Source organism: Trachemys scripta, chromosome 2 (assembly GCF_013100865.1).
Source record: "Trachemys scripta elegans isolate TJP31775 chromosome 2, CAS_Tse_1.0, whole genome shotgun sequence".
NCBI classification, from domain to species: domain Eukaryota; kingdom Metazoa; phylum Chordata; order Testudines; family Emydidae; genus Trachemys; species Trachemys scripta.
Genome location: NC_048299.1, coordinates 33,148,517 through 33,163,695, shown reverse-complemented (window position 1 = coordinate 33,163,695; position 15,179 = coordinate 33,148,517). Strand labels below are relative to the sequence as shown.

At 40.5% G+C, this 15,179-nt stretch overlaps 1 protein-coding gene across 1 annotated transcript in view; it reads left to right on the top strand.

Moving 5' to 3' along the window:
* The window catches only part of GPR158 (G protein-coupled receptor 158), a 328,332-nt gene that overhangs the window by 280,117 nt on the left and 33,036 nt on the right, over nucleotides 1-15,179 (top strand). The window contains exon 7 of the mRNA XM_034760223.1: nucleotides 8,900-9,138. Coding sequence (XP_034616114.1) covers nucleotides 8,900-9,138 — 239 coding nt within the window. The remainder of the gene's footprint in view (nucleotides 1-8,899; nucleotides 9,139-15,179) is intronic.

Sequence of the window (15,179 nt, the reverse complement as noted above, 5' to 3'; positions counted from 1 at the left end):
AATGATCATGTATGTGTGCCTTCTAAATAATCTGATACAGTATCTACAGCCCATTTCTTTCTCAAATGGGGCTGCTTCAAAGCAGTGTGTTTTAAAAATGGAAGTGTTAATGCCGGATTTAAGCAAAGTAGATTTAGTCTCGGATCTATTGGTATTAGCCACTGCTCGTTTCAAAGAACTAGCTTATATTGTTAAATACGTTTCTTTAATCTTGTCTGACAGGGTTAGACCTCTCAGTAAAATCTTATAATCATGTAGGTATGTGCAAGGAAAACAGAACGTGGCTCTAGGAGTAAATGAATTGCACTCTGTTTTTCACATAACAATAAGCATTTGAGTTTTCATAGTAATCACTGAGTTCATAGATCCTACTATGGTTACAAGCCTGAATTTTGCAATGGGTTGCATTAACTCAACTAATATATTCCATTAGAAGATTCAGTAAAAGAATTGCATTAAGTTATGATAATAGCACTATTAGTGTTTTTCAATACTATTATTCAAAGCAATAATAAATCAGAAGGGACCAGTTAGAATTGAGATGATTTAGTGGTTGATTTAGTGCAGAAACTTGCTATTTAATTTGAGCATAGGAAAGTCAGTGAATTAAAATAGCAGTTTATTTTAGAGTTATGATATCTGTCTGTTACACCATAGGTAAATTAACAATTAACATGTCATATCAGCCATATATAAAACAAGACAAAGAGTAAAAACAGTTAAGTATCCCAATACATACTTTTCTTGACTCTCTTGTTGTTTTTTCTTCTGTTGCTAAAATATTATTTAATGTTTGTCAAATAAAATTTATTTTTAAAAATAAAGCGAAATACCAGCAAGATAATTTGCAAATATGCAACTGATAAATATTTTAGTTCCCACAATAAATCTGGTGGCAGAGTGAAATATATTTCACCGCCTAACTTATGGTTAGTGAACTAGTCTTTGGTTTCTGACTCAAAATAATACCTTGTTCAATTACTCTATAGTGCTTTCCATCAAAGAATCTCAAAGTGCTTTACAATCCTTAGTGAACTAAGCCTCACAACATCCTGTGAGGTAGGCAAGTGCTGCTGTTATCAGTGTTGCCAGCCCATGAAATGTTATCACAAATCTCACAATATGTGGTATTTTTCTTGAAGTCCTAACTCCTGGAGTATGTGAACGCACAAGAATCTCTGCTTTCATTTTTAAAAAAAGTAAATTTCTAGCCATCATGATTGTGAAGAAAATGTGAGCCAAGTGAACCATAGTGGCTCAAAACTTAGAAGGCAAATAAAAAGAACCCATATTTATTATTTTAACACCTCCGGCTTTATAAGCCAATCTTATGAGTTTTGGGGGTCTGACTCATGATTTTTGATCAGTTGGGGTTGGAAATTCTTTGTTATTAAATGACCAACAGTGTGGTTGCACTGTACAACATATATAAATAAAATTAGTCCCTGTTCTAAAGATCTGATGCCTTGATCCAGCAAAGCAATTAAGCAAATGCTTAAGACAGAATTCACTGGAAAACCCAGAGAAGGGAATAACTGTGTTTAGCGTCTATACTGTATGTTGTTATTAACTCCTTTCTTGAGGCACTGTGGAAGAAGCGAGTCTTTAGAAGTTGTTGTTATCCCCATTTAACAAATGGAGAAACCTGAGGCACAGAGAGGTTAAGTGACTTGGCAGGGGTCACACTAGAAGTTAGTGGCAGAGCTGGGAACAGAAACTATATCTCCCTAGTCCTGATGCTGTGAATTAGCCATACCATCCCTGCCACCAGCAGTATGTGAACATATATACTACAAATAAAAACATATGTCACAGCACTGACGTTTTGACCACATCTGGTTAATAGTATCCTAAGATTGACCAGTGGAAAAATATCTCTGACTCTGAAGAAGCTTATTATAACTGTCTATATATATTTTCAGCAAAAGAGAATGTCTGTGGAGAGCAAACCTACTGCTTTCATTCACCAAATTACGTCAAATTAAAATTGGTGGGTTCAGTTCAACACAAGTTGCAATCCTGCAGTTTAGTTGGAGTGGTGAGTTCAAATCCATAAACTCCACGTGAACCTAGTTTTGAAATGAAGGATTTGAAAATGTGCTGAACTATGGTGAGAGGAGATTAACAGGCAGGCATTACTCAGATCTATTTTCACAGTATAAGCTTCCTGATAAATAGCGACCTTGAGATCTTTTGTACTGCCAATTCTGAAAGTCTTTGGTAAGGGTAAAGAAGTGAATGGCTTTAGATTTACAAAAAGATAATGATCACCTGATGATTTTTAGAAGCAAATAATTAGCTTAGCCAGTGCTTGTGTAGCCTGAAGGATTTATAGTTGTTAGACCAAAGCACTAGAAGAAAGAGCCTTAGGGATTTGTGAACTTAACGTTTCTACAACAAATCACCTTCAGTTTGAATGGGGGGAAAGGGTTGGACTGGATTGGGTTGCTTATGAAAAAGGAGGTTTGAGGAGCTGAAACACAGAATTCATTTTTAGCAGGTGAAGTATGTAGAATCATTTCAAACATGTCTGCCACAGAGAAATAATTGAAGTGATTATGTTAACAAAAGTAGCATCGGTGGCTCAAGGACATGAGTCAAAGACATGACAGAGGCTCTCTTGGCAGCAGGTGTTTTTCAAAATTCTAGGAATTTTAGACAGGACATTATTATTGACAGCTCTAGATGTTGAAGAAGCAGAAGTAACTATGCAGCTTAACCCCAAAGGTGAAAAGTTGACAGACTGTAGTCTTGCTGCTACTAATCATTTGGGAATGGTTTGACTGGGTTCCTTATTTAACAGCGTAAATAATAGTTGTATATGCTGTGATAGTTCTGAGTGATAAGATAACTTTACAGTTAAGGGATCAAATTCTGTGCTGATTCATATAATGTGCAGCCCTATTGATCTCAGTGGGATAGTCTGGGGTGTTAGTACAGAAACTGATCCATGGGGTGGTTTATTTCCATTAGGAGATATAATTAATGGATAGCGGACACAGGTTCCATACTAATGAGATCCAATATGGTCCGCATTATTGAAACCTGGTTATGTGTCACGGCAGGTCCTGTGTTGATTCTTATTACCCCTCAATCCCAAGACAGTCAGTACAACACAGACCCAGATCCAGAATGGACAAAACCAGAGGAGGAGCAGCCATTTGTCCATTTGTGATGAGGGTGGGATATCTTGGCAATATGGTAATAAGTAAACTACAGTGCTTCAAAAACAACATCGGCGCAGTCCAGTCTCCTCTGGAATGGAGGACAGCAGCCACCAGAACAAAAGCATGCAGCACAAGAGTGAGCTGGGAAATGGGGAGACTCAAGGGACAAACAAACCTCATCTGATCTGTCAAAGACTCTCTAGCTGTACTCTTCAGAGTCAGCTCCACACACTGAAACATTTTGATCAGAATTCCACGAGAAAATCAGCTTTCTTCAGAGGGCCCATTTTACATTTAACTTTGGCTTGAAATTTCAGACACAGAGATGAAAGATGAATACAAAACATGTCTACAGCATGTGAAAATACTGTCATCTAGGTGACACTGATTTAATTTAAGAAAATAATAATCAGTTTGCTCGTTCCAAATCTACATGTGGATGGATTGACAAGATCTAGTTTAAATTAATACATTTCAATGAAAACAAATAAAGTATTTTTAATAATTCCATATTATTAAAGTTGCATGATACTGGGCTCAGTCCTTCTCCCATTAAAATCAGTGGGAAAATTTGCCACTGATTTAAATGAGATAAGTATTGAGCCCCTTTTTGCAATCTCCTACCACTAGCCTCCTCTTGATTCCTGCATGTGAACTCGCCTCCTTCCTTTAAACTTTCCTCACCCTAACCCACATACATAGAAATTATGGCATATAAATTATTCCCTACACTCTTAATAGAACTTTTGTCAAAGATTCTCAAAATTGCCTTAATAATGATCCTCTGGCTCCAGTGGAGTATTCCAAAATGCAATCCAGTAGCCTTCTGTGTGTGGTATAAACATTAATATTTATTTACAGATACAGTACAATAGCTACACTTAATGTAGGATGAAAACAAGGAGTAGGAAACCCTCAGGAGATATGGGGGAGGACTTGTACAGAAATAGCATATAGATTAGGACCATGTTTAGATCCTAGATTTATGTGCTTGCAAAGGTAGTTGTTATCATGCATTAAGAAAAAAAGAAATCCCACCCCTCCTTAATAACATTTCTCTGTTTCCTCTGAGTCACACTTTGTCTGACAAGTTTGGGCTGGTCTGGTCTCTTATAATAGAAGTCCTCTTTAAATCCGGGGTAAGGAATCATGGAAACAATGTCTATTTAAAAGCCAATATGATTTGTTAGGAAACACATAATTGAATTCCCCGATCATTCAATTCTTTAGTCTGTTTGATCAGTAATTCATTAAGGTATCACCAGTATATCCTCAAATATGAACATTGCCATTTATTACCCCCCAGACAGGTCATTATAAATTTTGGGCCAAATCCATCTTTGGCTGGAGTGGCTATACTGCTCTAAGGATCTGAGCGTACAGGTCTTCTCTTTCAGTGGGTCTAAACTTGGGTCAGTGAGGGGCTTGGGTCTCTGATGCTCCCTTATCACCTCCAAGTGAGAGAGACAAAGCAGCAGCTCACCAAATCCTGAAACATCAATCCGACAGAAAGTCTGTTGGAATGCCTAAGATGTGTGGTCACCTGATTGGTTTGCACCCACTACTTGAGCCAGGAAATGACTGGGGTGGGCTGTCTGAGCAACCATATGGATTTTCTGTTGCTGCTGCATCAGACCCCACTCTTGCCTGTTTCCTGCAATCTGCATCCAACTCCTGTTCCCACTTCCTGCTCTGCTCCCGTCCTGTTCCTGGTTCATGCCTTGCTCCTGCCCTTGCCCTCAATTCCTGCCTCATGCCTGATCCTTGCCTTTTCTCTGGTTTGCGCCCCTATGCTCTGCTCCTGACCATTAGCTACCAGTCCCAGCTCTGAGTCTGGACCATTTTCTGGCTACCGGCCCACAGCTCAATTCCTAACTTCCACTCTGACCCTTGGCTTGGCTCCTGATGCCAGCTCCAGCTCTGACTCACTAGGTCTGACTGCCTATGATCTGGTCCCTAACAGCTGGATTGGGGGAACAGATGGGAGGAAGGCCTGTTCCCCTACTCCTAGTGGGCCCATGCAACAGCTAGGTAGAATATTCAAGGCAATGTTGAGCAAATTAGCCCACTGGAGCTTCACAGCCCCAAGAGTCTCTCTTCCCTTAACCCCAACACCCACTCAGCAAAGGCAAGCATTTGATCCTAAATAGCAATGCAGGGGTAGTGATAACCAATTTACAGACAAAATTAAAATGCTGACCCATTCCTCATTTATAGTCTCTAGACACTGCATCTATTCCATGTACCAGCTGGTTTTGCCTTCTGTTCTCTGTTTGTTTGAAGCATGCAGTCATCTCCAATGCACACTTTACTTCAGGTTACAGCGACTACTTTTATTTGTTAACTGCTGACATCTTGGCCCAAAGAGTCAGTCTAAAGGACAGACACAGAGAAGACAAAGTGGGATATCCAGATGAGGGGCATAATTTAAGTTTTTGAGTTTTTTATTGTTATTGTGGATGATAGATGTAAATTGTTGCTGGGTCACTGGTGTCCTAGTTCTCCATGTTTTTCCAACAGTTCTGCTGACATCATGGTAAGAAACACTATAAGAATGTTCTAGAAATTCTGGCGTCTCCTGTATTTCTTTTGGCGTTTGCAATGCTCTTGCACAAGTAGAATTGTGAGAAGATCATTTTGAAAAGTTTTTTCAGTAGTAGATTGAGCTGTTGTCCAGGACTGCTAATATAGTGCACTGGAAGAGCAGTGGGGTGTCTCCATATTTTCAAGGTTATGCTCTTCTCTAGAGCAACATTTTTGTGCCATCTGTTCTATGTCATGTGTTGGGATTTTGTGGTTCCCAATGAGTCAGAGGCTGAGCAGAATCAAGGGACTTCGATGCGATACGATTCGATTCAATTCAATTCAACAAGGCTTTATTCAATGTGCACAAAGGGAAAGCCCCTGGTACAAAAATCAGGCAGAGTCCCTCCAGCAAGGAGCCCCTCCCATTGCTATTTTATAGCACATGGCACTTACATAACAAGTTACATAACACAAACCTCTAACCAATCAGATTTAACCTTTCCATATATGGATTTATTTATCACATGCTCATAGTCCTTCATTCCACATGCTGAGCTCATCCCCCTCCCCTGGCCTTCTCTAGAATGTTCCTAGGGTGGTGAGCCACCGCATGTTTCCCTATGCATAAGCATCCTGCAAACCACATTTTATCCAAAGTGAACACAAGCGTATCCTTCACATGCAAAAAGTGATGGCAAGCTCAGCTGTACTGAAAATAGCAGAACCTGAGGCTGAATCTCCTCAATCTACATTTCTTGGACTTCTCTGATGGATGCGACCTTTTAAAAACTTTACTTTAAAAACAGTCCAGTAAGTAGAAAATGTGTGTCTGGTCTTCAGCTGATGTAAATTGACATAGTTCCATTGACTTCATTGGAATTATACTGATTTAAACATGCTGAGTAGCTAGCCCGAGATACTGTGTTTCTCCAGTGAAAATAGCCAGCAAACTTTGCCTCCCATAGGGAAGTCTGGTCAGCAATACACTCTGCCCCCTTCTTAAACTTTTTCTCATCTTTTAATGTGTGTAAATATAGCTTTTATATCACAAAAATCAACAAATTGTTTAACGGAGCTGTTTGACAGGATGACTCAGAAAAGCCATACAATCATAGAAATTAGAAATTAAAAAGAATCACTCAGGTAGGTCATTTTATACATTCAGCTGCCACTGCAGGACTGTTCATGCTGTTGCCTCTTTGGACCCATGCAGTTAATCAATATTTGGGGGCTTGCCAGGTTGTTTCCTTTAAGAGGAGAAACTGATTATACAAGTCAGGTATTCTGTTTACAGGGAATGTACATGAAGTCCTGTTTCCCTGAACACAGCAGGAAGCAAACAGCTGGGAATTTTCTTGCTCACAGTTTCCAGACCTGCCTCTCCAGCCAGTCCTGTGCCCCAATGAGCTCTGTCCCTCTAGTCCCTCTCAGAGCTACTTTCATCCCTGCTTCTCTCGCTGTGTGCTGCCTTTCTGCCAGCTCTCAGCCTCTCAGGCTATGTGTACTCATCGAGCTAGTGTGAGTATAAATAGCAGGTAGCTGTAGTAGCACAGGTAACTGCAGCAGAGACACAGCTTAGCCGAGTATGTATATGCCTGAAACCGGGGGTTTCTTGGGCTGCTACCCATGCTACCCACTGCTATTTATACTCATGCTAACTCCATGAGAGCTAGCACAAGTTTGTGTGCACAAGCAGGGGAATCACATCCCTTGCTCGTACTGTAGACATACTCTCACACAACACACAACCAGTGAGTCCCCTTATCCCTATGTTTGCAGCCAGTCCAGGTGAAACCCCTCAGAACACATGGCTTATCTCTGCTCAGGCTTCACCGTATGCCAATTGCTTTGAGCAGTAGCTTCAACTGTCTTCAGCTATTTTACTGCATGAAAGGGCTAATTGCTCTTTCCATTTAGCCTAAAGGAAGGATGGTTAGCACACCGATCAGCTTTAATGAGGTCTGTGATTGTCTATAGATCAAAGACCAACTTGATAGTAGCCATTAATACCTTCCAGAATAACAGTATACAGCGTGTCTCCAGGGCTCTGTCCAATCTAGTTTTAAGTGATCACACAATACAGCTTCCACCAATTCCATTGGGAACGTATTTCACGGACAACAGTCATTGAGCTGGTGTTGGAAGAAATTTGACATGTCCTGACTCATCACAACCAAAACAGGTTAACATTGGCTTTCAATATTATCTAAAAATTTGACTTTGAAGAGCCAAAAGAGATAGAAAAGGAAATTTGCTAGTATAATTCTCAAATTGTTTATAAGTAATGCTTCCATAATTCTCAAAGCTTCATATCCTTCACGCTATAAATTTTTTCTTGAATTGTGGTCTAATTTATAGCCTTCACATTCCCACAGTTATGCAAGAAAAGGATGGTTATTTTTCCTCCCCGAGGAACTCCGTGTTGTTCAGTGGCATTCACCCTGCAGGGCAGGAAATCCCTTGGTCAGGCTAAATTTTTAAGGGTCCAGGAATTGTAGCAAGCTCCTTCTTCTAAAAATGAGAATGCAAGATTAGTTTTTGGTTGATAAAGGTACAGGGAATTTGTGTGTGACTCACTCCTGTGAAAATTGTTATCTGTCCTGATCCTGTCTCTCTTTCTGTCTGAAGTGTTTTAGAATCTGCTTCAAACATAAAATATTTAGTATCTCAAAAGGGAGAACTGAATATCACATCTATAAAACAAGGAAAGATTAAGGAGTATGCCTCCATATGGTGTAGCTGTTGGGAAGAAAACAGCTGAATAATGTTGAACTTCTTGAGATCTCCAAGTTCACCTAATGTGCAGTGTTAAACTTGTATTTATGGTCAAACTGTGATTTAAGCTCTAGCAGTTCTGCCTTACTAGACCCTATTCTATTCTTTGTTAGGAAGTGCCAGTTATATTTACTCTCTCTTCTGTAAAAGTAAATACAGATGCTAATCTTGAAGTCAAATTGTATTGCTGAATGTCAAGGGTTGCTCATATGACGAGACTCAAGACTGAAGACTTTGTATATTTTTGCTCTTCATTTGTAGAAAAAAATTCAACTCTGATTAGGGAATTTGGACACAAAGTTTGCTTTAAAAATTACTGGTCAAATACACTAATTCTTGTTGACTGGCAGTCTCTAATAACAATCAGTTCAATTTAAATATAATACATGTGAAAGTAATGATGCTTCAAATGTCATTCTTTGGTTTTACAGAGTTTTGAAGGTATTCCTGTCCCAAACTGCTCAACGTATTCCATACATGACAGGTGGCCGAGTGATGAGGATGCTGGCTGTAATTCTCCTGATAGTCTTTTGGTTCCTAATCGGCTGGACTTCTGCAGTCTGCCAAAACTTGGAGAGAAATATTTCACCCATTGGCCAGGGGCAAACATCAGACCACCTGATCTTCAATATGTGCCTCCTAGACCGCTGGGATTACATGATGGCTATTGGTATGTTGACTTTTTGGCTTGTCTCTTAATTTTTAAATAAAGCTTGTTTCCTTTACAAAAAACAAAACAAAACCTCTCAAAGCCTTTGTCAGACCTTGGAGCTTTACCTGAAAAGCATATAGGAAAATGAAATAACTAGGGGTCAATTAATTCCAGTTAACTCACGCGATCAACTCAAAAAAATTAATCGCAATTAATCGCAGTTTAAATCACACTGTTAAACAGTAGAATACCAATTGAAATTTATTAAATATTTTTGGATGTTTTTATACGTTTTCAAATATATTGATTTCAATTACAACACAGAATACAAAGTGTACAGTGCTCACTTGATATTATTATTTTTTATTACAAATATTTGTACTGTAAAAATGATTAATAAAAGAAACAGTATTTTTCAATTCACCTTTTACAAGTACTGTAGTGCAATCTTTTTATCGTGAAAGTGCAACTTACAAATGTAGATTTTCTTTTGTTACATAACTGCACTCAAAAACAAAACTATGCAAAACTTAAGTACCTCCAAGTCCACTCAACCCTACTTCTCGTTCAGCCAATTGCTAGGACAAACAAGTTTGTTTACATTTACAGAGGATAATGCTGCCCACTTCTTATTTACAATGTCATCAGAAAATGAGAGCAGGTGTTCGCATAGGACTTTTGTAGCCAGCATTCCAAGATATTTACATGCCAAATATGCTAAACATTCGTATGCCCCTTCATGCTTCTGCCACCATTCCAGAGGACATGCATGCTGATGATGCTTGTTAAAAAAAATAATGCATTAATTAAATTTGTGACTGAACTCCTTGGGGAAGAATAGTATGTCTCCGGCTCTATTTTACCTGCCTTCTGCCATAAATTTCATATTATAGCAGTCTCGGATGATGACTCAGCACATGTTCATTTTAAGAACATTTTCGCTGCAGATTTGACAAAACGCAAAGAAGGTACCAATGTGTGATTTCTAAAGATAACTACAGCACTCGACCCAAGATTTAAGAATCTGAAGTGCCTTCCAAAATCTGAGAGGGATGAGGTGTGGTGCATGCTTTTAGAAGTCTTAAAAGAGCAATACTCTGATGCGGAAACTACAGAACCCGAACCACCAAAAAAGAAAATCAAGTTTCTGCTGGTGGCATCTGACTCAGCTGATGAAAATGAACATGCATCGGTCCGCACTGCTTTGGATTGTTATCGATCAGAACCCGTCATCAGCATGGAGGCCTGTCTTCTGGAATGGTGGTTGAAGCATGAAGGGACATATGAATCTTAAGTGCATCTGGCATGTAAATATCTTGTGACGCCGACTACAACAGTGCCATGAGAATTCCTGTTCTCACTTTCAGGTGAAATTGTGAACAAGAAGTGGGCAGCATTATCTCCTGCAAATGTAAATCAATTTGTTTGTCTGAGCAACTGGCTGAACAAGAACTAGGACTGAGTGGATTTGTAGGCTCTAAAGTTTTACATTGTTTTATTTTTTGAATGCAGGGGGGGGTTTTGTACGTAATTCTACATTTATAAGTTCAACTTTCATGATAAAGAGATTGCACTACAGTACTTGTTTTAGGTGAATTGAAAAATACTATTTCTTTTGTTTTTTGCAGTTCAAATATTTGTAAACAAAAATAAATATAAAATGAGCATTGTACACTTTGTATTCTTTGTTATAATTGAAATCTATATATTTGAAAACATCCAAAAATATTTAAATAAATGGTATTCTATTATTAACAGTCCAATTAATTGTGCTTAATTATTTTAATCACGCGATTAATCGCGATTAATTCTTTTAATCGCTTGACAGCCCTAGAAATAAAACTTTTTAAATGCACTGAAAGGTGAAACACAATCCAAAGATTTTGAATATTATATCATTTTTCAAAAGTGTGTAACTTTGACTACAACAACAATGTGATCTGGTGCTCATGAAAATAAGAGCTTTGAAACCAGGAAGGTCCTACCTACTGCATCCTCTTTAGACTGACAAAGTATGGAGAAGCCTTTTATTTCTGTTCTATCAGATCTGGATAGATCACCCTTGTGTGAACTGGGCTGATTTAGGAGCATGAAGTGATGACATGTTAAATGTTTGTCAAAACTGCCAACTTCATTTATTTATTTATTAGGAGTGTTACTATTCCTGCAGTGGGTATGAGATGGTTCCAAGGCCACCCCATACCATCTCTCTACTCCCTCTTGTCTGCCCCTCTTTCCTTTGAGTGAGATCTCTGGGTCAGTCAGAGACAGCCCTTAGATACCTAATTTCTTCATTAACATTCTAGCCAATGGCCTGCAGACCATATGGTGCTGGTGGGTAGAAACTGGCACTCAGAACATTTGATAATATAGCAGGTAAATCACTACTTTTGGAAGTACTGTCTAAAGTGTTTCAGAGTGGTAGCTGTGTTAGTCTGTATCAGCAAAAACAACAAGGAGTCTTTGTGGCACCTTAGAGACTAACACATTTATTTGGGCCTACGCTTTCGTGGGCTAAAACCCACTTCATCAGATGCATGGAGTGAAAAATACAATAGGCAGGTATATATATTACAGCACATGAAAAGATGGGAGTTGTCTTACCAAGTGGGGGGGTCTGTGCTAACAAGCCAATTAAATTAAGGTGGAAGTGGCCTATTCTCAACAATTGACAAGAAGGAATGAATACCAAGGGAAGGGAAGTCCCTTTTGTAGTGCTAATGAAGTCAATGCAATCAAGGTGGCCCATTTCCAACAGTTGACAAGAAGGTGTGAGTATCAGCAGAGGGAACATTACTTTTTGTAGTGACTCATCCACTCCTGGTCTTTATTCAGGCCTAATTTGATGGTGTCCAGTTTGCAAATTAATTCCAGTTCTGCAGTTTCTCATTGGAGTCTATTTTTGAAGTTTTTTTGTTCAAGAATTGCCACTTTTAAGTCTGTTATTGAGTGTCCAGGGATATTGAAGTGTTCTCCTACTGGTTTTTGAATGTTATGATTCCTGATGTCAAATTGGTGTCCCTTTATTCTTTTGCGTAAAGACTGTCCGGTTTGGCCAATGTACATGGCCGAGGGGCATTGCTAGCACATGATGGCATATATCACATTGGTAGATGTGCAGGTGAATGAGCTCCTGATGGTGTGGCTGATGTGGTTAAGTCCTATGATGGTGGCCGTTGAATAGATATGCAGACGGAGCTGGCAAGGGGGTTTGTTGCAGGGATTGGTTCCTGGGTTAGTGTTTTTGTTGTGTGGTGTGTGGTTGCTGGTGAGTATTTGCTTCAGGTTGGGGGCCTGTCTGTAAGTGAGGACTGGCCTGTCTCCCAAGGTCCGTGAGAGTGAGGGATCGTCCTTTGGGATAGGTTATAGATCCTTGATGATGCACTGGAGAGGTTTTAGTTGGGGGCTGTTACTTTCTTTGTTGGGCCTGTCCTGTAGGAGGTGACTTCTGGGTACCCTTCTGGCTCTGTCAATCTGTTTCTTCACTTTGCCAGGTGGGTACTGTAGTTTTAAGAACGCTTACGTTGATAGAGATCCTGTAGGTGTTTGTCTCTGTCTGAGGGATTGGAGCAAATGCGGTTGTATCTTAGAGTTTGGCTGTAGACAATGGATCGTGTGATGTGGTCTGCATGAAAGCTGGAAGCATGTAGGTAAGTATAGCAGTCAGTAGGTTTCCAGTATAGGGTGATGTTTATGTGACCATCACTTATTTGCACTGCAGTGTCCAGGAAGTGGATCTCTTGTGTGCACTGGTCCAGGCTGAGGTTGATGGTGGGGTGGAAATTGTTGAAATCCTGGTGGAATTCCTCAGAGGCCTCCTTCTCATGAGTCCAGATGATGAAGATGTCATCAATGTAGCACAAGTAGAGTTAGGGCACTAGGGGACGAGAGCTGAGGAAGCATTGTTCTAAGTCAGCCATAAAAAATATTGGTATACTGTGGGGCCATGTGGGTACCCATAGCCATGCCGCTGACTTAAATGTATAAATTGTCCACAAATATGAAATAGTTTTGGGTGAGGACAAAGTCACAAAGTTCAGTCACTAGGTTTGCCGTGACATTATCGGGGATACTGTTTCTGATGGCTTGTAGTCCATCTTTGTGCGGAATGTTGGTGTGGAGGGATTCTACATCCATAGTGGCTAGGATGGTGTTTTCTGGAAGATCACCAATAGATTGTAGTTTCCTCAGGAAGTCAGTGGTGTCTCGAAGATAGCTCAGAGTGCTGGTAGCGTAGGGCCTGAGGAGAGAGTCCACATAGCCAGACAATCCCGCTATCAGGGTGCCAATGCCTGAGATGATGGGGTGTCCAAGATTCCGAGGTTTATGGATCTTGGGTAGCAGATAGAATACCCCCAGATGGGGCTTTAGGGGTGTGTCTGTGTAGATTTGTTCCTGTGCTGCTTCAGGGAGTTTCTTGAGCAGATGGTGTCAGAGGTCAGGGGCTGGAGCACCCACAGGGAAAAATTAGTGGGTGCTCTGCACCCACCAGCAGCAAAACTCCCCACCCCGCCTCCCCTCTGCCTCCTCCTCCTCCTCCCCTGAGCACACTATGTCCCTGCACCTCTGCAAACCTCCCAACGCTTGCCACCGCCAAACAGCTGTAGCAAGCTCCGGGAGGGAGGGGGGAGGAGCGGGAACGTGGCACGCTCAAGGGCGGAGGCGGGGCTAGGGCAGGGATTTGGGGAGGGAGTTGAAAAGGGGCAGGGAGCGGGCGGAGCTGGGGCAGGGACTTTGGAGAAGGGGTTGGAATGGGGGCAGGAGGGGGCTGGGCAGGGGTGGAGTCGGGGTGGGGCCGGGGATGGGGGGGATGGTCGAGCACCCACCGGCGCCAAAAGAAGTTGGCACCTATGGATGGTGTCATTTCTTTTGGTAACACTCAGTGGGATCAGTGGATAATGGCCTGTAGAATATGGTGTCAGAGAGTTGCCTAGCAGCCTCTTGTTCATATTCATGATGACTACAGCACCTCCTTTGTCAGCCTTTTTGATTATAATGTCAGAGTTGTTTCTGAGGCTGTGGATGGCATTGTGTTCTGCACGGCTGAGGTTATGGGGCAAGTGATGCTGCTTTTCCACAATTTCAGCCCGTGCACGTCAGCAGAAACACTCTATGTAGAATTCCAGTCTGTTGTTTTGACCTTCAGGAGGAGTCCACGTAGAATCCTTCTTTTCATAGGAAGGTTTCTGTGGGTTAGTGTGCTGTTCAGTGGTGTGTTGGACATATGCCTAAAGTGTGTTGCATTATCCTATGCAATATAATAAAGTATGACGGACCATGTAAAAGGAAGTTCTCCAGTAATCCCATGTTTATAAAACTCAATCATCATCAGACATCTCTCTTTTAAGTTCAATAACAAGAGGGGGAAATGTGAAGCATTTGTTGTTGTCACATATTAATCTAGTTTGTCCCATAATTTCATTGCTTATCAGGTACAATAGTATATTAGAACATTCCTCCTGCTCTTCTACTGGTATCAAGTATCAGAGGGGTAGCCATGTTAGTCTGAATCTGTAAAAAGTAACAGAGGGTCCTGTGGCACCTTTAAGACTAACAGAAGTATTGGGAGCATAAGCTTTCGTGGGTAAGAACCTCACTTCTTCAGATGCAAGACTGAAGAAGTGAGGTTCTTACCCACGACAGCTTATGCTCCCAATACTTCTGTTAGTCTTAAAGGTGCCACAGGACCCTCTGTTACTTTTTACAGATTCAGACTAACATGGCTACCCCTCTGATACTTGATACCAGTAGAAGAGCAGGAGGAATGTTCTAATATACTATTGTACCTGATAAGCAATGAAATTATGGGACAAACTAGATTAATATGTGACAACAACAAATGCTTCACATTTCCCCCTCTTGTTATTGAACTTAAAAGAGAGATGTCTGATGATGATTGAGTTTTATAAACATGGGATTACTGGAGAACTTCCTTTTACATGGTCCGTCATACTTTATTATATTGCATAGGATAATGCAACACACTTTAGGCATATGTCCAACACACCACTGAACAGCACACTAACCCACAGAAACCTTCCTATGAAAAGAAGGATTCT